The sequence below is a fragment of the Phodopus roborovskii genome, unplaced genomic scaffold, assembly GCF_943737965.1.
Source record: "Phodopus roborovskii unplaced genomic scaffold, PHOROB, whole genome shotgun sequence".
NCBI classification, from domain to species: domain Eukaryota; kingdom Metazoa; phylum Chordata; class Mammalia; order Rodentia; family Cricetidae; genus Phodopus; species Phodopus roborovskii.
In genome coordinates, this window is record NW_026126540.1 from 28,868,805 (window position 1) to 28,893,171 (window position 24,367).

At 41.5% G+C, this 24,367-nt stretch overlaps 1 protein-coding gene across 1 annotated transcript; it reads left to right on the forward strand.

Moving 5' to 3' along the window:
• The first annotated feature begins 599 nt into the window (after window positions 1-599).
• Fmo5 (flavin containing dimethylaniline monoxygenase 5) lies at window positions 600-22,827 on the forward strand. The gene is made up of 8 exons (XM_051199334.1): window positions 600-850; window positions 5,873-6,061; window positions 7,472-7,634; window positions 8,057-8,199; window positions 10,681-10,880; window positions 13,815-14,167; window positions 17,987-18,059; window positions 20,357-22,827. Exons 1-8 carry the CDS (start codon window positions 716-718, stop codon window positions 20,706-20,708), a joined length of 1,608 nt encoding a protein of 535 aa, XP_051055291.1. The 5' UTR covers window positions 600-715; the 3' UTR covers window positions 20,709-22,827.
• The last annotated feature ends 1,540 nt before the right edge of the window (window positions 22,828-24,367 follow it).

A 24,367-nucleotide genomic window follows, 5' to 3' on the forward strand; every position in this document is an offset into this window, starting at 1 on the left:
AAGGCATGCATGTAATTGAAATTATGTGAGTATGGTTTGATCTCGGGCACTGGCCTAGAAGCTCCTGCCCACCCCTCACACCGCAACCCCCACCCCGAGCCATCAGCTCAGCTCACTGCAATCTTAAATTCTACTGTAGTAGCGGGTCAATATCAGCTGATCTCTGAGATGGGGAGGACAAAGCACCTGTTTGTAGGGACTCTAGGAAGTAAACTTTCTTCTTTTTCTTCAGAAGCTTCTGAAGTCCAGCGAGCCTTTATCACTTTAAGACAAAAAGCAGGAAGTTGTAAATCAACACAGAAAGAAAAGTGGGAAGGGATGGAGATGGAGGGCCGCTCTCCCTATGCGGGGCTGCTCAAAAGCAGTATATTAAAACATACAGTACTATTGTTTTCATTTCTTCCCAAAGCGTGTTGAGCTGTTTTGGTTTGCGAAGGAAGGGTGCACGCCCTCGGGAGGGCGGGATAGGAGTTGGGACAGCACAGCCGCTCCCCATTGGTCACTGCTGTGTTTAGCTGAGACGCTGCTTTTCTCTTGGGAGTGAAGCCCCGTGCCCTGAGCAGGTACCTTCCCCCGCCCCCAGAACCCACTTCCTGGCCCTCAGACACACCTCTTGTTATATTTATTCGCGTGCCATTGCCTGATGTGTGTTCACTCTCTCTTGTCATTCTTTCTGTAGGACAAGTGACGCTGAGCCAGCTGGTGAAGAAGCACCATGACCAAGAAAAGGATCGCTGTAATTGGGTCAGGAGCAAGTGGTCTCTCTTGCATCAAGACTTGTCTGGAAGAAGGCTTGGAACCTGTCTGCTTTGAAAGGTCTGATGACATCGGAGGACTGTGGAGGTTCCAGGTAAATCTTCTGAGCCCCTATAGCTGAAGGACTCCTTGCAACTCCTGTGTGACTCTTATTATCCCGTTCACGGAATGAGGAAGAGCAAGGCCGTGACTGAATTCCACCCTGGCTGCTGTCACCTCAGATTTTAGTTCAGTTCCTTTCTCTGGGCTGGTTGCAAAATGCAACACATTTGTCACTTATTTTCCTTTTCCTGTTGCCATGAAAAGGGTTTTGTTTGCTTGTGTGCTTCTGAACTTCCCTGCCGTTCAAAAACGTGGAACAATCTGGGAAGTGAAGAAGTAGCAAACATGGGAAGTTCCCTGCTTGTCCCGGTCCATGACAATATAGATCGTGAGCCAAGCCTCTGCTTGCAATTCCTTCAGTCTTGTTTTCTATTAAAAGCCGTTCCCAGGATGGGGCTGAAGAAATTAATGGTGCAGGCAGTATGTAGGAGCCCTTGCTCTGAGCCTGTATGACGTCCTGCAAGCACCTAAGACCAGCTTCAGGGGACCTGATACCCTCTTCTGATTTCCTCAGACACCGGTGTGAACATAGTACACAAACATGCAGGCAGGCAAAACACTCACATATAAAAAAATAAAAAGAAAGAAATCTTTAAAAAAAAAAAATCCTGGGGCTGGGGAGATTGCTTTTCTAGAAAATGCTAAGGGCTTACTGCTGGAGGCCCTAAGTTCCATCCCAGCACTCACATGAAGATCGAGGGAGGGATGAAGAGAGGAAGGGAGGGAGGGAGGGAGGGAGGGAGGGAGGAAGGAAGGGAAAGAAAGAAGCCTAACGAAGCAGCAAGCCCTTGTAATCCCAACTATGGGGGCTCAGAGATAGGATTCATGAGGCTTAGGGGCTACCCAGCAAGCCAGGCTCCAGGCTCAGTAAAATACCCTGTCTCAAATACACAAGGTGGAATGCAACTAAGAACATTCAACATTGACCTTTGGCCTCTACATATACTGTGAGCATGTGAGACAGACAGACAGACAGACAGACACACACACACACACACACACACACACACACACACACACACACAGAGAGAGAGACAGAGAGAGAGAGAGAGAGAGAGAGAGAGAGAGAGAGAACATGTACACACACACACACAGCATACATACTCCTTCTCACAGACCAGCCATGGCTTTACAGAGAAACCCTGTCTTGGAAAAAAAAGAAGATTGCCTTGTTTTTCCTTCCCTTAAGAAGAGAAGTTCAAATTCCTTGGCCTTTGCTCCCTCTATGTTTCATTTGAACCCTATGAATATACAGCCGGACAAGTTGTTAGTTGAAAATAATAGCTGGGTACAGTGCTGGATGCCTTTGATTGCAGCACTAGGGAGGCAGAGGCAGTCAGATCCCTTTGACTGGTCTACAGAGTGAGTTCAAGACAAGCTAGGGCTTTGTAGTGAGACCATGTCTCAAACAAAACCAAAGAAAACGCTTCTTGCTGGAGTCAGAGTTGTGCTTATTATTAAATATCACCCGCCCTCACTGATTTTCCAAACTGGCATGCACTGAGCTCGCACCTTGAACTCACTTTCTGAATAGTATTGAAGGGCCATGAGTGTGTTTCATTTTTCATAAAATCTAGCAGTGCCAGCCACCTCCTTAGAAGTAGCTGTAAGCCACTCCACAGTTGGACAGAAATGCAGCCCTGTGCCATGGCTCTAAACAGAGAGAATCCACTCTGACACTGGTCCTTATTCAACGGGAGAAGGATCCCATTAGGAGACCCCCATTCCTTTATCAGCCTGGGCATGAGCTGAAAAGCTTGTTAATTGGGATTTGTTTGTTTATTTGTTTGTAATCAACAGAAAGGTCTATTCTTAAAATCTAGTCAGAACACATGGTAGGGGTTAAGAACACAATTTTAGCTTCAAAGCCTTGGTCTATCATCTAGAAAGAATGTGGCTTTGGGAAAATCACTTAACTTCTCCCATGTCTGTTGTTTCCACAAGAAAGAGCTCACATGTGCCAACTTTACAAAGTTATTGCAAGCAGGAAGTGACTGAGTAAGTGTCCTGACCATTTCTGACAGTGCTGGGTGCAAGGTGCAGCATGCCAGTAGGCCTAGACTGGGACCTGACACTTAGTATCTCCACTAAGCATTAGAGCCAGGGTTAATAATTTCCAGACAAGCATGAAACCAACACATGCCAGAATATCAGGTTTGTGATTTTTATTGCTGAAGTGGCTTGAAATGATTATCTTCTAAAGATCTAATGAGATTTATTTTCGGATTGTCCTCTTGGCAGAATTTCACCACCTTATGAAAATCAGTAAGCTATGTTTCGTCATTATGCCCTGGCTTCTATCAGAACAGCCCTGCGTTCACCGCTGGGCATTACATTCTAGAGCCACTCAGGATTCCTGTGATGTATTAGCTTCCCAATATACTTATGCTTAAATCGGTGCCTAAGCCAGGCACAATGCCTTTATCTCAGCACTCAGGAGGTAGAGGCAGGCAGATTTCTGTGAGTTGAGATAAACTAACAAATTTCCAGTTATAAAAACACTGGGGTTCCCTTTTTAGTGACTAGTCCTTAGGATTTGGGTGTTTGTTTTTTTTTTTTTTTTTTTTTCCTTCTCAGATGCTACCGCTTGCATGTTCCTATTCCTCATTGTTTCATCTGTCACATAAATATACTTTCAGATACTGCCATTTGTGTCTCTCTGTCTCTCTTCTTTTTCTGTTTAAGTTGCAAAACTAGTATTGCCTCCTTCATGTTATAGATTAATACTTTCTGATGCTAATTTTATAAGTTTTCTTAAAGCATGGTAGCTCACACCTGTGACCTCAGCACTTGTGACCTTGCCTAGTTCCCCTATGGTTAGCATCTTACACTGATGTGACACGTTTTTCAGGATCTGTGGACCATTACCCATAAACATGCTTCACTTAGGTTTATTTAGTTTTTCCTGATGCTGGCTTTGTTTGTTTTTTGTTTTGTTTCTATTCCAGGGTCCCTATAATATTTGATTGTTGTGTCTTTCCAGATCCCTTTTGGCTATGATGATTTATTTCTTAGTCTTCCTTTCTTCATTGTTTTTATTTTCTTGGTTTTGCTATCCTTGGCCAGTCTACGGCCATACCACCCTGAACACGCCCGGTCTCCTCTGATATCCTTGAGGATGACTGGTTGGGTATTTTGTAGAATATCCTCCTTGGAATGTGTCTGATGTATTTCTCATGGCTAGCCTGAGGTTCCTCAGTTTGGGAAGGACAGTCCTGGAGGTGAAATCCTGATCTCAGTGTATCATGCCAAGGACAATCTTTCTTGTTATGACCTGGCACTGTTTGCACTAACCTTCGTGTCCTAACTTGTAGCAGAGTGTGTCAGGCTAGGTTTCTTCAAAGTTTACCCCCTTTTCTGTCTTCAGAAGAAAGTTACTCTGGTCAGCTACACCTAACCCTCTTGGCTATTTCTAGGAGTCTTTAGAATCCATTTGCTGATAGCAATATAGTGGTTACTAGGTTGCTGCCAGAACCACACTGTGTCTTCAGGCCAAGTCAGGAAGAGCAGGCATCTTAACAGTATTGATTCTTGCAATCCATGAAGATGACAGCTTTCATTTATTTCAATCTTTGATTTTTCTCTAGCTTTGTTTTGTGGTTTATTCATATTCTACTACACATCTTTTGTTAGACCTATGCCTAAGTATTTAATAGGGGGAGGTTCTTGTGAATGGTATATTTTTAAAATTAAAAAATCCCAATTGTTCATTTCTTGTATACAGGTGGTCTACTTACTTGTTTATTTTTTTTTTGAGGGTCTTTCCCTGTAGCCCAGGATGGCCTCAAATATATAATGTAGTTTAGGCTAACATAGAATTTCAGGATTCTTTGGCTCAGCTTATTGTACTCAAAAGGTACAATATACAATATATAAACAGAATAGATAGATAGATAATTAGGATGTACATTTAATTTCATGGCACATAATACTTTTTCTCTTAAAGTTATAGCAGGTCACTTTCAATGTTCTTACATAGGTTTCAGTTTGTAGGGCTTTGTGTATGCATGCATGTTTGTGCACATTTTTATGTGTATATGTACACGTTTGTACATGCAAATGGAAGTCACTCCCCTTTACTTTTAAGTATTTATTTTCTCACTGGAACCTGTGGCTTGTTGGTCAGGCTAGTGAGCTCCAGAGACTTCCACCTCCTCTGTTCTGGTATTACAAACGTGCACCAGGTAGCCTGGCGTTTGTTTGGTTTTGTTTTAAGAGTGGGGGGAGTTGCCTGATTGTAGGTCTTTGCAACGCCTGTGTGCAAAGGCCAAATGAAGACATCAGACTTTTGAAACTGGAATTACAGATGTTTATGGACATCCACATGAATGATGGGAACTGAGCCTGGCTCCTCTGCAAGAGCAGCAAGTACTCTTAAGTGCTGCAGCTGCGCAACTGGATTTTCACGTGGCACATTTTCTGGTAGTGCCGCCATGTGTGTGAAAACTCCCACGACTTACCCACCAAGTTGGGCAGTTCTCACTTGGGACTCACATGTTGTAAACAGAGGACTCACGTGTTGTAAACAGAGGACAGCTGAGACTTACCCTTCACACAATTAGAACAGCTAGAGTTCCTGGGAGCTGGCGGGATAATTCTTAGCTTCAGATATTCCTTCTCTTCGTGGGCCTTGGTTGGGCTTCCTATCAGTACAGTGGTCTCAGGATAGCTAGATTGCTTCTATGGGTTTTGGCTCCCACCAGAGTGAGCTTTCTAAGTGTACTGCAAGACTACTTATGATTTGGTCTTGCAAGGTACTCAGTGTCGTGTCAACTGTAAGCGTCTGCTTAAAAGGAAGACAATTCAGTTTCAAGAGCAAAGAAATGACCACAGGGAAGACAGATATTGGGGGATGTGGAAGGGTGTGTGTGTGTGTGTGTGTGTGTGTGTGTGTGTGTGTGTGTGTGTGTTGGTTGGTTGAAATACATTTCACTCAGATAACTTTTTAAATGCTCCTTGGCTACTTACAAATCACGATTTTCAGGTCAGCATAGATACTTCTTATTCGCCACAGGAAAACCCTGAAGAAGGACGGGCCAGTATTTACAAATCCGTAATCATCAACACTTCTAAGGAAATGATGTGCTTCAGTGACTACCTCATCCCAGACCATTTCCCCAACTTCATGCACAACTCCCAGGTCCTGGAGTACTTCAGGATGTATGCTAAAGAGTTCAACCTTCTGAAATACATCAAATTCAAGGTAAGGAATATTGTTTGCTTCCTGTTTGAAATTTGTCATTGGGTCAATGAATAATGAAGCTTGTTTTACGTGTGTTATGTGCCAAGACTGGCTTGAAACAGACATGTGTTTATTCTGTCCAAAGATGCCTTGAATTATGATCCTTGCTATACCACAGATTAGCTTGCGCTCTTGGACAAATGAGTTCCTGACCTTCAATTTCTATAAATTTTCTTGTCTATAAAGCAACATAATTATCCCAGGTGGTTTCTGGTTCCTTCTTTCTGTGAAGTTTCTGTCACGTTTCTATATTTGTAATCACAATTATAAAATAACACATATTTATGACATCTGGCAAAATCCCAAACTGTCTCCTGACTATTCTGCTAAATAGTGCCCAAGGTAACATTCAACAACAACTTCCAAAGCCAGACATTTGCAGCCCGTGGATTGTTCTTTGTTTAAGAGAGACACCTCTCAAATAAGCTTGGCACTGTGCCAAGCACTAAAAATACAGACCAAAAAAAAAAAAAAAAAAAAAAAAAGACAGAAAAGAATGTATTATATAGAGAACCAATAAAAATCAAGAGGCCCATGCTGAGAAGAGCTGCCCACAGCTGTCCAGAGAGAGGTGGGACATGACGTACCAGGCTTCGGGTAGGTTGATTTAGAGCAGATTATATCTGGGCTAAGTCTTGAAGGATGAATAGCAATCTGCCAAGAGAAGAAGGAACCAAAGTGTGATCCAAGCAGAGAGAACTTTGTGTGGGATCTCTCAGTCCACTGAGGCATTATGGCCAAAGCTCCAGGAGCACATCAGAACACATCTTGGTAGTTATGCTGTGCAGAGTAACTCGTATTTATTTTACAAAGCTAAAATTTATGACACCAATTACCCCATCTCACTGGCTCTTCAGAGTCGCCTGTAAAATGAACAGCTACAGAAAGCAGATAAAGACTCCATTGCATAAAGCGAGGGCCACTGGGGTGGTGTTCTATGCCCACTGGAAAGGCAGACCTGTATGTGGGTCATATGTTTAAGGCCAGCCACTGCAAACAGGGTTAGGCTAAGAGGACATGGGTGGAGTGGGGTGGGTGGGGTTATCAAGGGATGGAGGAGGTCATTAGTGCATATGTCACTAATGCCCGGGAGAAGCCCCGGTTTTACTCAGGCACTGCAGAGTTTTAGGGCACAGACCAAGAGACCTAGCAATTTATACTTGTTCCAGGAGCAGAGGACACAATGCATTAGATTGCCTCCTCAATTTTGTAGCCTTTGCTATCCATGGAGCATATGAATCAAATATGCCCTCCAGAGCCCTGTAAGTGATGGTGCCTATGACAGCCCCTTGAGTGCTATTCTGCAGGCAGTTGTGTCAGGGAGGACATGTACTCTATAGGCCGCAGTTACAGTTCCCTGTCACTTTTTAGACCACAGTGTGCAGCGTGAAGAAGCAACCTGATTTCTCTACTTCAGGACAATGGGAGGTGGTCACTGAGTGTGGAGGGAAAAAGCAGGTGGATGTCTTTGATGGAGTCCTGGTTTGCACAGGCCATCACACAGATGCTCACCTACCCCTGGATAGCTTTCCTGGTGAGTAGCCTACCAGGAGGGAAGACACTACAGCCATGACTGTGATCTGGCCTGAGGAATGGGAGGGGCAGGGTCAGAGTGATTCTTACAAATAAAGTCTTACCCTAATTAATTACAGTCCCCTGCAGATGTCAGGGTAGTGGGTATTGCTGCCATTTTGGAAGTGGGGAGGTGACAGTTTGGAAGACTAGAGGATCTGTGTCTGCAAATTCAAAACACAACTTACTTATGATAGGGAAATCACAAAGGGAAGAAAAGAAGCAAACATGTTTAGAAAGGCATGAGAGTTGCTTAAAAAAGGGAGACTGGAAACTATAAGTTTAAATTTTAAAACACCACAAAAGAAGACAAAACACATTATTTGACAAATAATATTCTTCATTCAAATCATCCCCCAAAACCTATTTTCCCTTGTCTTGCAGGAATTGAAAAGTTCAAAGGGAAGTACTTTCACAGTCGCGACTATAAGAACCCAGTAGAATTCACTGGGAAAAGAGTCATTGTGATTGGCATTGGGAATTCTGGAGGGGACTTGGCCGTAGAGATCAGCCACACAGCCAAGCAGGTTTGCATCAATGATCATCCACTTAACTTCACTCTCACCCAGGAAGTAGACCCAGCAAAGACTACAGAGACCTACATATGGCCCACCCAGGCCAGCAGCAAACGCATGGGGTTTGTTTGTTCACTGCCCAAGTTGCAGCTTTAGGGTTGATGCTGAATATATAGCCTATAAATCAAAATTTTCAAATGGACCTATGAAATTGAATGTGTCAAGGAAGTTTGACATAATGCTCTTTAGAGGCGTGTGTGTGTGTATGTGTGTGTGTGTGTGTGTGTGTGTGTGTATGTATGTGTATGTATGTATACATACATAGCTACAGGGGCATTAGATTCTCCTGAAGCCCATGTGACTGTGAGCCACCCGATTTGTTTGTGTATAACTATTTCCTGATAATTATAGAATTAACTCATGCAGTAACATAGGAAATCACCTTCACATTTAGACATGGAAGCAGCACTGGGCAGAGGTATTGTTGCGGCGGAGTTGCTGGGCAATTATCATTTAACAAAACTGTAGCAGTAGAGATTTTTCTTGAAATAATTTGAAGCATATTTGTAGAGAAACAACAAAACAATCACAATTACTGAAAAACAGGTAGGCATTACCTATTACCAATAACGTAGTGGCTCAATGAAGATACAAGATTATATTGATTAAATGATTTCTTACATATTCTTTTTACAATAAGATTTGTAAATACTTTGCTTATTGTAAACAGATAGAGATGGTAAGCTGAAGTTAAAGTGTAACAGCCACTCAACATTTATTGAGTACTTCCTGCATACCACACCATTACACAACACCATTTCTCACAATTCCCTTGGGATATATGCATTACTGTCACTGTTGAGTAAATGAGGAACCCTTTAATTAAGCCTCTGAACCTTACTTTTCCGAAGTTGTACAGCTAATACACAGAAGCATCTGGTTCCAGGTAATATGCATGCACTTTCATCCATGGCATGTTGAATCCCTTCATATGTAAGCCCTTGGGTTCCCATCTGTGAGAATGTATGTGTGGAGGAAAGGACCATTCCTCTGAAGATAGGCTGCTCACTAAAGACCATGAAGCAATGGACATTTCTTACAGCTCTAGAAAGCACCTCCAGAGGGGGATATGGAACAGAAAAAGTAATGATCTCGCTGGTAACTGAAAATCAGCCTTTAGCCAGTTTTGAACATGGGCTTTGGCCAACAGAGGACATAGGAAGACTGCTTCCTATAGTTGCCCTAGCATTCGGGAGTTAGACACCGTAAAAGTCAGCTTTGCTACTTTCTAGCTAGATGACCTCAGGCTTTGTGACTTGCTCTTTCCATGCCTCTCAGCCATAAAATGGGGCTGACAGTGGCATCCTCAAGAGTTCTGTGTTGGTTAAATTAAAACGTAAAGGGCCTGACACAGTGGCTTACTTAAGGGTCACAGATTTCGGTAAGGAAACTAAGTGTGCACGGGTCACACCTCCTGCGCTGCAGAAACACACTCGGAGAGTCAGAGGTCAAGAGCTTATGAATGCTGATGTAGATATTAGACATCTGTCTAACAGGGTTATTGATTATAAATGATGTAATATGAATGATACAAATGATAACCAAGGTTTTTGTAACAAACCCTCAGTAGCAAAATGACTGAGGGTTTTGAATGAAAAGATCTGCCATGACTTTCAGCTTTACTATTTCACAGATAATTTTTAAATGCTTTAAAGTTATCTGCTTTGCATGGGGTATGGGAGTACACATGGAGTGATGCATATGTGGGGGTCCGAGGATAACCCACAGGGGCTGGTTCCTAGGGATGGAACTTAGTTTGCCAGGCTTGGCAGCAGGTGCTTTACCTATCGAGTCGTGTCTCCAGTCCCAATTCTCTCCTTTTTAATGCATCCTGTAGATGGTGAGTGCTAGGGAGGCTCAGCAGATGGAGAGGAAATGATCACTTTGGAAGGTCAGTGGTGTCCTATAGATGCAGCAGATTTGATCTGAGACTCAGAAGTGCATAGATGTAGGAGGACTTAGATCCATGGTTCTCAGCTTGTGGCCATGACAACCCTTTTACAGGAGTCCCCTAAGACCATCCAAAAACACAGTTGCTTGCATTACAATTCACAACAGTATCAACATTAGTTATGAAGTAGCAACAAAAATAACTTTATGGTTGGAGTAGTCATCACAACATGAGGAACTGTATTAAAGGGTCGCAGCATTATGGAGGTTGAGAACAAATGATTTATAAGAAAATGGCTGGTTTAGCAAATAACAGTAGATTACAGCAAGATGCATCCATGGCAAGTGAACGTGCCAGCTTAGGAAGGAAACAGCATGGTGTTTGGCTTACAAGGCTATATAGGAATAAACAGTAATAAATTTGAACTTAACCTTTACAGTTATTTTCTTTGTGTGGGGTAGGGGGGCGCACAAAAGCATGGAACTGCTTTGAAGGACTGTGAGCCAGACTGATCCAAGCAAACAATGTTTCCCATGCTCCAGGTATTCCTCAGTACCAGGAGAGGAGCTTGGATCTTGAACCGTGTAGGGAAAAATGGATATCCTTCTGATGTGCTTTTCTCGTCTCGATTTGTCTACTATTTATCAAAGATCCTTAGTTCGTCATTTAAAAATGGATTTATGGAAAAACAGATGAACCAAAGGTTTGATCATGAAATGTTTGGCCTGAAGCCTAAACACAGGTATGTTCCCAGGTGGGAAAGGGGCTGGAGATGGCCAAGGTACAAAGATCAGGACTGCTGACATGGGCCCATAGTAGAACTACCATTACCCAGACATTAAGAACATCGGCAGAGTCAGGAATCCATTTCCTAGTTTGCAGGTCTGTAGATTTTCAGCTTATAGTTCTTCTTGATGGTAACTGTTTCCTCACAGTGTCAGCTCTTTACATACAGCGCTCATCAACAACTAAGACACAGTAGCAGAGGTTAATGCATCATTTGTTCATCCACCTAACAAGCTGTGAGCCAGGCCTTCCTTATACTTAGCATGAAATACAGAGGGAAAAAGATATAATAGTAACACTAATACAGATACTAACACCTTGCCCTCTAGAGGACTTTCTATAGGCATAGAGCTAAGTGAGTCCTATGCATTCATAATTTGTCCATGGTCAACACAAAAAGAAATGCCATGGAGAAATGGAAGAAAATGGATGTTCCTTTAAAAACACCAATAAAAATAGAAATAACAAATAGGATTTTTGAAAATTCATACAGAAACAGATCTGGTGGTGTGCAATTATACTCCTAGCTGCAGGGGAGATGGAGGCAGGATGGGTGCTAGGTCAAGGCCAGCCAGCCTGAGCAACGTAATAAGAAAAGGTGGAAAACAGAAAACAGTTGAGGATATAGCTTAGTAGTAGATCACTTGCCTAGTATGCGTGGGCATCTGCATTTGATCTCCAGTACTATTGGGGGAGGGTGGAGGAGGGGAATAGCAACAGCGAAGCATGGACTGTAAGAGGAATACAGAATGAAATTATAGTATAAAGAATGGACTTGGAACTGGTGACATGGTTCAGAGGGTAAAGGCACTTGCTGCCAAGCTTGGTGGCCCAAGTTTGATCTCCTGGACCCGTGTGGTAGAAGAAAAAAACTGGCCCCTGTATGTTTTCCTCTGACCTCTGTATGCCACTATGGCACGCAAGGACACATATGTATGTACACACAGACATACACACAGTCAGGCAGTCAACTTTTATGAAAGCATTTCTAAAGACTAATCTTAAATACTTGAGTATGCCCTTTTTATTTTATCTATTTATTTGTGTGTAGGGGGGTAAGGTTTTGCACAAACGATGCAAGTTATACATATAGAGACCAGAGACAGGTTGTGAGAGTTCTCTCGGCTGCATGAGTTCCGGGGAATCCAAATCAGGTCATCAGTCTTGGCCCCAGAGATATTTATCTACTGGTAAATGTAAAATGGCCATTTCACTGGCCCCATGTTGATCTTTAAGTTTTCAGATCTACAGAAAAGTTGCACAAATGAGTAAATACAAAGTCTACTCGTGTACCTCTTACCTAGATTTGACCATTTGAACAGTCTTCTATATTTGCTTTTTTTCCTGTCCCCTCTTGAAATAGCAATAGATCCACATCTACAAAGCACACACACATACCTAGGTGAATATTTTTTAACCGCTCAAGAGTAAGCTGTAATCATTAAAACATGTTACCTAAAACATTTCAGCATGTATCACATAAGAAAAAGAACATTCTTTGGTATATCCATAACACAAGTATCACAGTCAGGAGATTTAATATTAATAAACATGTCCAAAATAGTGTCATATTAAAGCTTCAACAGTTTTTCCAATACTATGTAGCTTTATTTATCCTTTCAAGAATGTAGCACTCATGCTACTACAATCTGTCATATATTTATAATATCTTTAAACTTTTAACCTGAAATAATAATTCAAATTCTTTTTTAACATAGACCTTTTTAAAAAGTAATGCAAAGTATTGTTTTATAGATCATCTCTAAATTCTGACTTGCTAGATAGCTTTTCCTTTATTACATTATACTGAGGAGACTCAGGTTCATGAGACATGAAAACTTTTATATGGTCTGCTAAATAGGATCTAGAATGAAGTCAGTGCAAAGCCATTCAAATGTTTTAAGTGGTGCTGGTGAGAGATGATTTAGAGGTTAAGAGCACTTGCTGCTCTTGCACAGGACTTGAGTTCAGTTCCCAGCACCCACATCAGAGGTTCACAACCCCTTGTAGTGTCAGTACCAGAAGATCCAGTGCCTCTGACCTCTACAGAAATGAGGCATACATGTGGCGCATATACTTACACACATGCACTCACACATACATAATAAATAAATCTTAAGAATCGGGTAGCATAATAGTGTCTTTAAGAATGGCCATTCTGAAAACAGCAAGGAAAGCTGATAAAATGGTAGTACACAGGCAACTATAACATTCCAGGTGAGCAAAGGAAAAGTGTGCCCAGGGCATGTTACAGGCAGATATGCGATTAATAGTTTTGTGGTTTGCACAATTGTGTAGATGGCTTGTTTAGAAATAAAGGATAGTGTCTTAGCTAGGGTTTCTCTTGCAGCGAAGAGACCCCATGACCACAGCAACTCTTATAAAAGAAAAACATTTAATTGGGGTGGTTTACATTTTCAGAGGTTTAGTTCATTGTCATTGTGCAACATGGCAGCGTGCAGGCAGACATGGTGTTAGAGAAGGAGCTGAGAGTTCTCCATCTTGATCTGAAGGCAACAGGAAGTGAACTGAGACACTGGGCATAACCTATTTCTGCCATTTCTTGAGAGCTGTCTGAAACTGCTGGTGGGTAGCCTTACCATGCCTCAGAACATCCGCTGCTACCTGAGAAACCACATATACACTCCAGATAAAACCTTTGCCCTTCATTTCTACCCCCCCACACACACACTTCCAAGCCACCCAGGCCCTGAAGTCCTGATCTATGCCAAGCTGGTATAAGGTAGACCTTCATGAGCATCTATGACTAGGTAGGAGGGGTAAACACTGACATGTTTTTGCACTGGAGCAGAATTATACTCAGTGCTGACTTCTTTCTTTCCTTCTCCTTCACTTGCACCTCACCTCTTTGCTGTCTTACCATTTACAGAGCTCTGAGTCAGCATCCAACAGTAAATGATGAGCTGCCAAATCGCATCATCTCTGGCTTGGTGAAGGTGAAAGGAAATGTGAAGGAATTCACGGAGACAGCTGCTATATTTGAGGATGGCTCCAGGGAGGATGACATTGATGTAGTCATCTTTGCCACAGGCTATAGCTTTGCCTTTCCTTTTCTTGAAGATTCTGTCAAAGTGGTCAAAAACAAGGTGTCCTTGTATAAAAAGGTCTTTCCACCTAACCTTGAAAAGCCAACTCTTGCTATCATCGGATTAATTCAACCTTTGGGAGCCATTATGCCCATTTCAGAGCTCCAAGGACGCTGGGCCATTCAAGTGTTCAAAGGTGAGTGATGATATACATTAACAGCTAGGTGAAATGTTTTACCTATACCTGTGCACGTGCTTTTAAATACCTACAGGGAAGACATGATTTTAAATAGTGCCAGAAAAAATATTTTCAATGAATCTAAAGTAGTAATGTGTAACCATAGATACACATAAAACAGAAGTCAGTTATTTTTCTTAATTAGGCATGCTTTACTCCCACGGCTGCCATGCTCAACTCAGAGGTGGGTTTGGCTTAAATCTTTGAGAAAAGGGTTCTCCAGATAACTCCAATATACAGCTGGCATTTACTTGTAGAGTTAAATGATTCTTTCATTAGAGATGAAGTCTAATATAGACTATCATGACTTAATTCTATCCATAGATTAAGAGATGCTTAGATTCATCCAGAATGTAGAATATTTAATTTATCAAATCCCTAATTCCCCCTCTCCCTTTATGCCCCTTTTTCAGCTTCAGCTATGTGTAAAAAACCTTTTGACTTTAGGGTAATAGACTCAGCATGAGTCAGCAATGTGGTGAGACTTCCTGAAGACTGCCTTAAATTCAGCATCATTACCGAGTCTGAGAATAATATAATTGTTCTTTTCTAATCTGCCTAGGACATACCTGAAGATAAATTTGTAGGGGGAAAAAAGCAAGAATGCAATGAACAGGGAAGAGATAAAAATGGCGTAGGGAGGGCTAGAGAGATGGCTCAGCAGTCAAGAGCATGTGTTGCTCTTGCAGAGGACCCCAGCATCACATGGTGACTCACAACCATACATAACTCCATTTTCAAGGGATCTGATGCCTGACCTCAAGGAGCATCACATACAGACAGACAGACAAAACAAGCATACTCATAAATTAAAAGGACTTAAGAAATTTGAAAGCATACCATCTGAATACAAATGAAGGAGCTAGAGAAGTTTAGGCTACAGAAGTTAAAACCTGAGGACAAGTGAAAGTTTCCCTTTAAATATCCAAATGGATGGCCTATAGAAGAATTAGGTTTACTCAGTATGGCTTTGAAGGATCAAACCAGAACCATGGAGTAAGATCTTGAAGGCTGATAACATCTGTTTAACAACAATCTGAAAGACACTTCTTTCTGTCAGCCAGTACCAGATGGCCTCTGAAATAGTGAGGAATCCAAGGAAAATAGAAAAAGGAGCCAATGGCTGGATGGCCATTTGGCTATATGTCGGGTGGAGGGGGATGATGTGACAGAGTACAGAACAGAGAAAAACCATTAAGGTTCTTTATATGGTTGTAATAGCACAAATTATTATCATTACTATTTAATTTAAATATTCAGAATTTTTTGTTGGAATTATACTTTCTCTCCCTATTGAAAAATTCTCATGGCAGATAGTTAATCAAAAATTTCTTCCAGTTCTATCCAGCGGGTCATATACTGTTAGAGAACACTAGACCAGCAAAACTTAAATGTGATTTCTAAAGATTAGGTTTAAAGATGGGGATACTGTAAGAATAGAGATGATGGATCAAGAAGGAACGGCATCCGATTATTCTACACATCTTTGTTTTCTGCATCTGTAGAATTGTTAAAAATGAACTGGCTCTCTCTCAGCCAAGAAAGAGACCTCTCCCTCCATAATGTGCCCCATCACTAAAAGTAACACTTTTGGTCTTATCATGAGAAGCAACTGGGAAGTCAGCTCTGCAAGTGAGTTTCTTGAGCATCCTGAGGACCTGTGATTAAGCATGAAGCATGACAGTGTTTCCTCAGTGATCATGTAATTCCCATGGCTTAAATGAGAGGACACTTGGAAGACACAGAAGGGTCTTCCCGGATACTGAGTTTCTGTGTTCTGTGTTTAGAGAAACTACCAGGGAAGTTACCGGGTATGCTCAGAAAAGGGAAATCACCCAGCTGGCAGAGCATGTGAAACCTGTTATACGGGGATTTGGGGTTAATCTAGTAAGGAAATGACTTAAAGAAGCTGTTGTTTCTTGTTTCAAGACCTCTCCAGTACTAAAACTCAACCCTCTCTCCAGAAGCAGAATTAGACTCAGGGCTTCAAGTTGCATAGAAGTAGACTTGAGGGTTAATACAAAGAATGTTCCAGCAATTAGAGCCATGTCCTTGGAATATATAAGGTCTCCATGACCAGCATTGTTTAAGGATAAATGAGATAGCTGCTTGTACTAGTATTATAGAGAAGAGGATTGCAGTAGGCAAGATCTGTTTTTATCCTGAAAGTTTGTTTCAGAATTTCATGGAGTAGTGCCTAGCGTCCATTTATCTGTGAAGAAATTTGGTTGAATTGGAGTTATTTTGGGTGAAATACTAATTGGGCTTCATCTAGTTGGTCCCATTGGTGTCAAATTCATGCTCTTGGAACTGTTTGCACATCGGAGCTTAGACTTACTTGTCAAGTTTGAGAATTACGAGTTACCCATAGCCTTACCCTCAACTCTTATCAAATAACAGAATTTAGATGGTGAGGATTACCTTCCATGGCACTTAAGCATAAAATAGCATGGTGAGTCTTTTACCTCCTTCTTTCTCTGAAATATAAAACCTCTTCCTCTTCGTTATCAAGATACCAGTGCAGGATTGTCCCCCCACTCGCTTGGAATTCCATGTTGTGCTTCATTTCTTCTAGGCTTTTAAATCATTTTTATCTTTTAAGTCGTTTATCATTTCCTCATATCCATATTTTATTTTCCAGCTGAAGGACCACATTAAGTGATCATTTGGAAATCAGAGAAAAGTAAATAACTTCCAAGGAAACCCAGTCCCAATGGGTACAGCTACGAGAGAGAGAGAGAGAGAGAGAGAGAGAGAAACCCACACACAAATGAAACAACAACAACAAAAACTTTCCATATCTAAGGCTTAGGGAACATTCCAGAAGAAGGATTAGAAAGATTGTAATAGCCAGAGGATCAGGGAGTTTTCTGTAAAATTGTGTCTCCTAGTAATGTCAGAAGCTATACCCATAAAGTCTCACCATGAACACGCCTAAACATGCTGAACATTCCAAAGTGGGTGGGGGAAAGACCTCAACCCGACACAAAGAGCTACAGGCCACTAAGAAATACTGAAAGCAGGAGATACAGTCTTCCCCAAGGAAGAGCACACCAAATGGTTACGCAATATCAAATAGTCAACTGTGAAAATATGTACGTACAAGTAACATTATACAGACTGAACAAGTTATATTTAGGAATGTATATGTACGTACATGTATGCATTTAATAATAAATAAAAAAGGCTATAAATTTGAAAACGGTGTTTGAGATGGGTATATGAAAGGGTTTGAAGGAAGGGGAAGAGAGAAGGAAATGTAATTGTATTATAATCTTAGAAATAAAAGAAATAATTAAAAAGTATCTTGCAAGGATAAGGCAGAATAGAGTAAATCTTACGTAAGTCTCAGAGAATGAAAGGGGGTTTCCTTATCTGAAATGCTGAGGACCAGAGTGTTTCAGATGTAGATTTTTGACAATTTGTATTTATGTAATGGGTTATTTCTAGATCAAGACCCAAGTCTAAACATGGAATTAATTACTTTTTCCTATATACCTTTACATACAACTCTTTGTGGATTTTTTTTTTCTTATGGCACTTTTTGTCAATTCTCAAAAGAAGTTTGGATTTGGGAGTATTTCCAATTTCTGATTTCCACATTTAGGATGCTAACTTTTACCATCATATTTTGGTAGTGGTAGGACCAAATGCATATTATAATGTCTCATTAGACCCTGTAATTCTTTGAATTACCCACAGTGTGGTAATTGTCATTACAGTTATTGCTCAGTCTGAAGTAATTAACACTTCTATTTTTAATTTTTTTCTCTTTAGGACTAAAGAAATTGCCCTCACAAAGTGAAATGATGGAAGAAATAAATAAGACACGAGAGGAAATGGCGAAAAGGTAAGAAATTCTCCCAGGAAGACATTTGAATACTTTCTCTATATATTTCCAAGTAAGAAGAATATTGTGCTATATATAGTTTTCATGTGTGGGCTGACTGATTTCTATTACACTGTGGCATCAAAGAGAATTACAGTACCCATGGTTCCCGTGTGGATGATGAAGGAGAGAGAAGCTGATGGGACATGTTTAGGTTCTAAAAGAAGTTGAGTAGGAAAAAATATACCAAGAGAACATCAGATGTATTATTTGGTGATGATTTCTTAAGTAGTGGCTCTGGATTTGTCCCTTTCTTTAGCAGCTCACTTGCCACCAGGTGCTCTATTTCCTGTTCACTGCTGGAGTCCTGTGGTGGAGTTTCTGGGTCCTGTGCTCTCATCCTTTGCCCTCCCCACCAAGCTCCTGGGCATCCCTGAAGCTTCTCTCTCGGAAGTCTTCCACAACTCACTTCAGCTCCATCCTCTCACTACTGAGGTTGACACTTCTGAGCATTCCTCCTTCTTGGATTGTTTTCTCTTCCTGCACGAAACTAATTTGTTTCAACTTCCCTGCCCTCATTTCTTTGGCTTACTGACGTCTATAAAGGCCTCGTGGCTGTGTGCAGTCCCCAGGGATGTTACTGAGGGTCCACATTTAGCATTTCATATGCATGGAGATGATTTACTCCTTGTGGCAGCCCTGCAAGGTGGCATTGGTGATTTCCTTTTCTTGAACCTTTGTGAATCCTACAGCTTTTATCTCCAACTACAGGGTGAGTGAGCGCATGCTAACAAAGTGAGCCATGGGAGGAAGCCAAGTCACCAAATTCTTCCCTGTCTCTGCCAAAATTCAGTCTCATCTCTGTAATTTCTCTGTGGTCATCTGAGAGTCCTTCTGCCATCCCATCTCACAAGCTCTGTTCAAATTTACTCCCTCTGTTTTGAATTCCTCAATCTCTGTTAGCTTGGCTTGGCTTTTTCCTTACTCCCTCTTGGTCTTACTATTCTTTTATAGTCATCACAGGGCAAAAAGTTGGTTTTCCATTCACTCCCCAAGCCCACTTTATCCACACAGATATCACTGTTTGTCACATTTCCCCACTGAAAACTCTTTTAACCCTTCACATCTGCGCTTGGTACAACCATCCCATCTATCTCCAGAGGACCAGTTACTCTTGGAGTAACTGTCTCAGCTTCTCAAATTTTTCCAAATGACATCAATCCAGAGAAGCCTTATTCTGTGCACCCCACTAACTCTTGTCCTCATCAACTAACTGAGGATTCCATGCTTAAGGAACTTTGTGACATTCCATGGCACATAGCATAGCATCGTCTGGATCTGCCAGGCTTGCCTCTCCATCTCCATTCTTGTTTCCCACTGCTGTAGGCCATACCTAGATAGTCTATATCTTTATTCTATACCCATTCTCCCCACCACCACCACCACCACTCCTTCACTCTGCTGTTTGCCTCACTTACAATTCTTCCTTTGTTCTCACTTTAGCTTTATACCTCAAGGATCTGTGAGCCATAGCTCACTTAACTACCTCCCCTCTACATTCCCATTTTGCACCCAACAACCAAGAATATTTACCTGAAGACCTCTACACTTCTGACTTCTTGAGTATAGTGCCTATGAATTATAGAGTCTAGTGCCGTTTTTCCCCTGGCACAGCAGCTGCACCTGAATCTACTGTTTCAGCCAATAACTACAGTGGCTCTGCAGGTACTGGCCAGATTCTCAGGTGGCAGCCAACCGGGACTATTCTGCCCCACCAGATCTGCCTCCTGCTGCTGCCACCAAACGTAGTTTTTAACTAAATCTCTATCATTCTATTTGCCAATAAAGACTCAGGAGTCAGAGGCTGGGGTGACAACCTGCTAGCTCAGAGAAGTTGGGGAGCAACCAGCTGACCTTCCCTCTTCACTGGTGTCTCAGAAAGAGAATGTCTCTTCCATCACTCCAAACCAAAAAAAAGACTGCCACACTCCAAGTCCCTGCCTCCTCCATCCATTTTCTGGAGTCCTCCTGACTATGACTACTTTCTGTCAACTAGTTACTGGCTCTACCTCCTGACCCAAGGTTGATTTTACTTATTAATGCAAACACAAACCCAGGGTTCACAGTATGATCAAATATTCCCACAACAGTTTAGTTTATTATAAGGAAAGTAACAAATGGCCTATCTATTTTCCACAGTTCTTAGCACAATATCAAGCCCACAAATAGACACTCATAAGGCACAGAATGGCTGGCTAGTTGACTGGCTGTTTGCCAGAATTGCTGATAGCTCAAGTCTTCTGTCTTCTTTGCTCTAGGTATGTGGATAGCCAGCGTCACACCATCCAGGGAGACTATGTAGACACCATGGAAGAGATTGCAGATTTGATGGGTGTCAGGCCCAATCTCCTGTCTCTGGCCTTCACTGACCCCAAGCTGGCATTACGCTTACTACTGGGACCCTGTACTCCAGTCCAGTATCGCCTACAGGGCCCTGGAAAGTGGGCCGGAGCTCGACAAGCTATTCTCACCACAGAAGATCGCATAAGAAAGCCTCTGATGACAAGAGTGGTTGAAAAGGGTGATTCTGGGGCTTCACTAGTGACAATACGTGCCATCATGCTAGCCATTGCTTTCTTTGCTGTAATCCTGGCTTATTTTCAGATGTGACCGTGTCAGTCCTCTGGCTTTCCCTGGAAAGCCTCTTCTAGCAACATCTTCAGAACCTGACAAGACTGGAAACTCAGCTTCATACTGCTCAGAAGTCGGTCTCGCTGCCTCTTGTCTTTGCCTCTCGTCCTCTGTCTTCGTCTCTCTGTATCTGCCTCTCAATCTTTCTTGTTTTTCCTTCTGCGATACTGGGTTTTCATTTATCAGTTCATCTCCCTTCCTCTCTTGAGCTTCCACTTTTTCCTGTTGGAAATTCCCAGACGATGGAGTCAGGCTCTTTTGTCATCTCCATACATCATTGGCAGGGCTCTGTTGCACTTCTGATCTCGCACACCTAGACTTCAGTGTGTAATAATACATCTTGAAGAGACCGCTCACGTTACCAAGCACATAGTGGCTACAACTTGACCTTGTGAGCAGAGCCAGCATGTCTATCTCAGGAATTCCAGCAGCAAGAATTAACCATTTAGTGCTGAGGGATAGAAGTCCAAAGTCAAGGGTGCAGGCATTGAAGAACTCCTGGCTTCATTATTAATAAAGTGAGGGCATTGAATGGCAAAACAGAAACCATGTCCTTAACTAAGTTCTGATGTGTGGTACATGCTTAATAAGAGCCAATGATATATGTGAAATAAGCTGGCATCCCTGAGTGAGTCTAATAAATAACCAACTCCATGGAACTCTTCTTCTGATACAATTAACTACCTATTAGAAGGTTGATTTTTGTTGTTAATAGTAGAACCAAATAGGCCCATCTTTAATGTGGGAAAGAGGTTGCTTTCATTACCAAGTGCCCTTACTCACCTAGCCATCTTTCTATATCATGCTTCTACTTTCCTTAAAAAAGGAAACTACTAGACTGAGCACAGTGGCACATACCTGGAATTCCAGAACTTGGGAGTTCACTGAAAGTTCAAGACCAGCCTAGTAGTCTACATAGTGAGTTTCAGGCCAAGCAGGTTTGCCTATCAAGAACATGCTTCAAATGACAACAACAGCAAAATACAAAACAAGAAAAGAAATTGCTATTTGGTTTTAAAAGTCATTGAGATAACTTGCCATCTTCCAATAGGTTTGCTGAAGAATTTGGGGGTTTTGCTTAGCTGTCCTGGCTTGATCTGTGAGTGCCTGTATTAGGATCCAGTAAGACTTAAGCTAAGGAGATAAGTGACGGCCAGCTGCTGAGGTGGGGTCTGCCCATGTGATTACTTTTCCCCTCTCTACCCTCTCCTTCCTTCAGAGTCTACACAGTAAGAATCAATGAGGTCATTTATGTCTCATTAGAATTCATTTCTGCCGATATTAATATTGACTGGGAGCATTCTGACTATATCAGTTCTTCCTGTATGATACAGTGTAGTTCAGAAAAACAGGAAATGACCTGTGTAGCAAGCTTTCTTAACCGGCTATCTTTGGACCATCAGCCCACAGTGACCCAGGCTCTTAATATTAATTATGGAAGCTTGCCCTTACCTTAGGCTTTTTCCCAACTAGCTCTTATAACTTAATTAACTCGTAGTTTTTAAAATCTATATTCTGCCACGTGGCTCAGTTATCTCTTCTTACTATGGCACATCTGTCTTGCTCTGAGTCATTGGTGAAATTGCGCACCTAGATTCCTCCTCCTAGTTTCTCATTCTCTGCCTAGAAGTCCTACCTATACCTCCTGCCTAGCTATTGGCCATTCTTCACTTTTTGAAAAAAAATTACAGCAAGCACAGCAATATGCCTTCACTGAACTCCCTGGGGACAGGTATTGGACATGCAAGCAGGGTGTCTTCAGAAATTACTGCTGTGTAGTATATCTCTAAATGGACTGTTGCCAATCATTGAAAGAGGAGATAAGTTTGATCAGCTCAAAGAGAAACATTAGAATAAACACATATACATAAGCAGATATGTGAGAATTTCAAACTCTTTCCTATTCATACATGTATTTGGACAGTCTCATAACATTTCACCCCGTGTACCTTCTGTGAACTTAAGCACTGTGTTCTGGTATGGTTCCTGGGGTCTTTGTCCTTTCCCAATAATGTTTCTCATAATTGAAGTGGATCTGGGATTTTTTTAATCTGAAGATTGCTTTTCTTCAAGAATAAATTGAAGCTCTGCATCTGAACTTTTCTTCTTTTGCAATGTAAAATTTCTCTTGTTTAGCCTGTGAAGATATTGAAGTATTGAACCTCCAGGAATACCATCTCTCTTTAGCAGCCATAACACAGCAGGCTTCTTTCAGCGCCTGCAATTTTAAATTGATCTGACTGTCTCATTCCACTTAGAATGTGTAAAACTACAAAAACATCATTGATTTCTAAACCAGGCCGAAGGAAGGACCAGACTAGGATATCGAACTTAAAACAACTGAGAATACAAAGTGTAGTTACTGATGAACATGTACTAATTCATCCATTTACACATTTGGCTCTTCAGGCCATAGCAAAAGATTACACCACTTTCCCAACTATGATAAATCTGATTACTCAAAAGATGTATTCTTGTAACACCACAGAATAAAAAAGCAGCCAAAAAGAACTGAATAGCACATGTCAAAGGGGCACAGAATCCATTGCAAAGTGTCCCCAATGACCAAATTGGAAAAAAAAAAAGAGCAATACATAATCTAGTATTGTATTATAACATGAAACATAAAGATACCTGAGTTTATACTGTTATAAATAAATTACTGAAAACATTAGTGAGATGGGATGGATAAACCTCCCACACAGAATTCAAAATAATGTGTTTTCCCCTCAAGGAAATGAAGCAAAACTCTCTTAAATGTACTGTATAGGTTAACCTCCTTCAGAATCTAAGTGTGGGAGGGGGTGAGGGAGAGCTGGAGAGGAGAAAGCAGAAAAACTAGCCCAGTTAGGTGGTCCATGTCAAAGTAAGCAGTGACAATCATATGACATAATCTCTGTGGTGTTCCTCCTTCAGACTATAGCCCAGGCTAGACATGAGAAAAGTACAAGGCAACCTCAGAATGAACTAATCACACACACACACACACACACACACACACTCCTGAGAAGGGCTTCCTAGTATACAAGAGCCTGGAGGGTTGAAGTGTTCATACTTGAAGGGGATGCCTTCTGTATATATGTTTCTCTTATTGGTTGATGAATAAAACACTGGCAAATAGAGGCAGGAAGATAGGTGGGACTAGGAGGAGAATTCTAGGAAAGGTAGGCAGAGAGGCCACGAAGAGATACCATGTAGCCACCAAAGGAGTAACAGATCTGGACCTTTCTCAGTTAAGATAAGACCACGTGGAAATACTTAGATTAATAGAAATGGGTTAATAATTAAGACAGAGCTAGCCAATAAGAAGCCCTAGCCATCAGTCAACAGTTGAATAATTAATATAAGTCTTTGTGTGCTTATTTGGGGCAAATTAGTTGTGGGACCAAGGTGGAAAGAAACTCCAGCAACACACACTGAGAATCCCAAAATAGAAAAAGAGGCATTAAGTCAAAATTAAAGGACTATTAATAAATATGTACTCTGGCTAAAAATGCTGTATCATTATTGGTATTAAATTAATAAAAGCACCATAGTGACATGTTCCATGAAGAAAACTGGGTGTGGAGCATCTAGAAACTCTGTGTTGTCTTCACAACTTAAATCTAAAACTATCCTAAAAGTTTTTGGTTTTGTTC

Excerpts from the sequence above, each read along its gene's own strand:
- Fmo5 (XM_051199334.1), top strand. The coding sequence starts at position 716 with ATGACCAAGAAAAGGATCGCTGTAATTGGGTCAGGAGCAAGTGGTCTC. Across the intron at positions 10,881-13,814 it reads GGCCTGAAGCCTAAACACAG|AGCTCTGAGTCAGCATCCAA; the intron begins GTATGTTCCCAG and ends TACCATTTACAG. Across the intron at positions 18,060-20,356 it reads CGAGAGGAAATGGCGAAAAG|GTATGTGGATAGCCAGCGTC; the intron begins GTAAGAAATTCT and ends TCTTTGCTCTAG.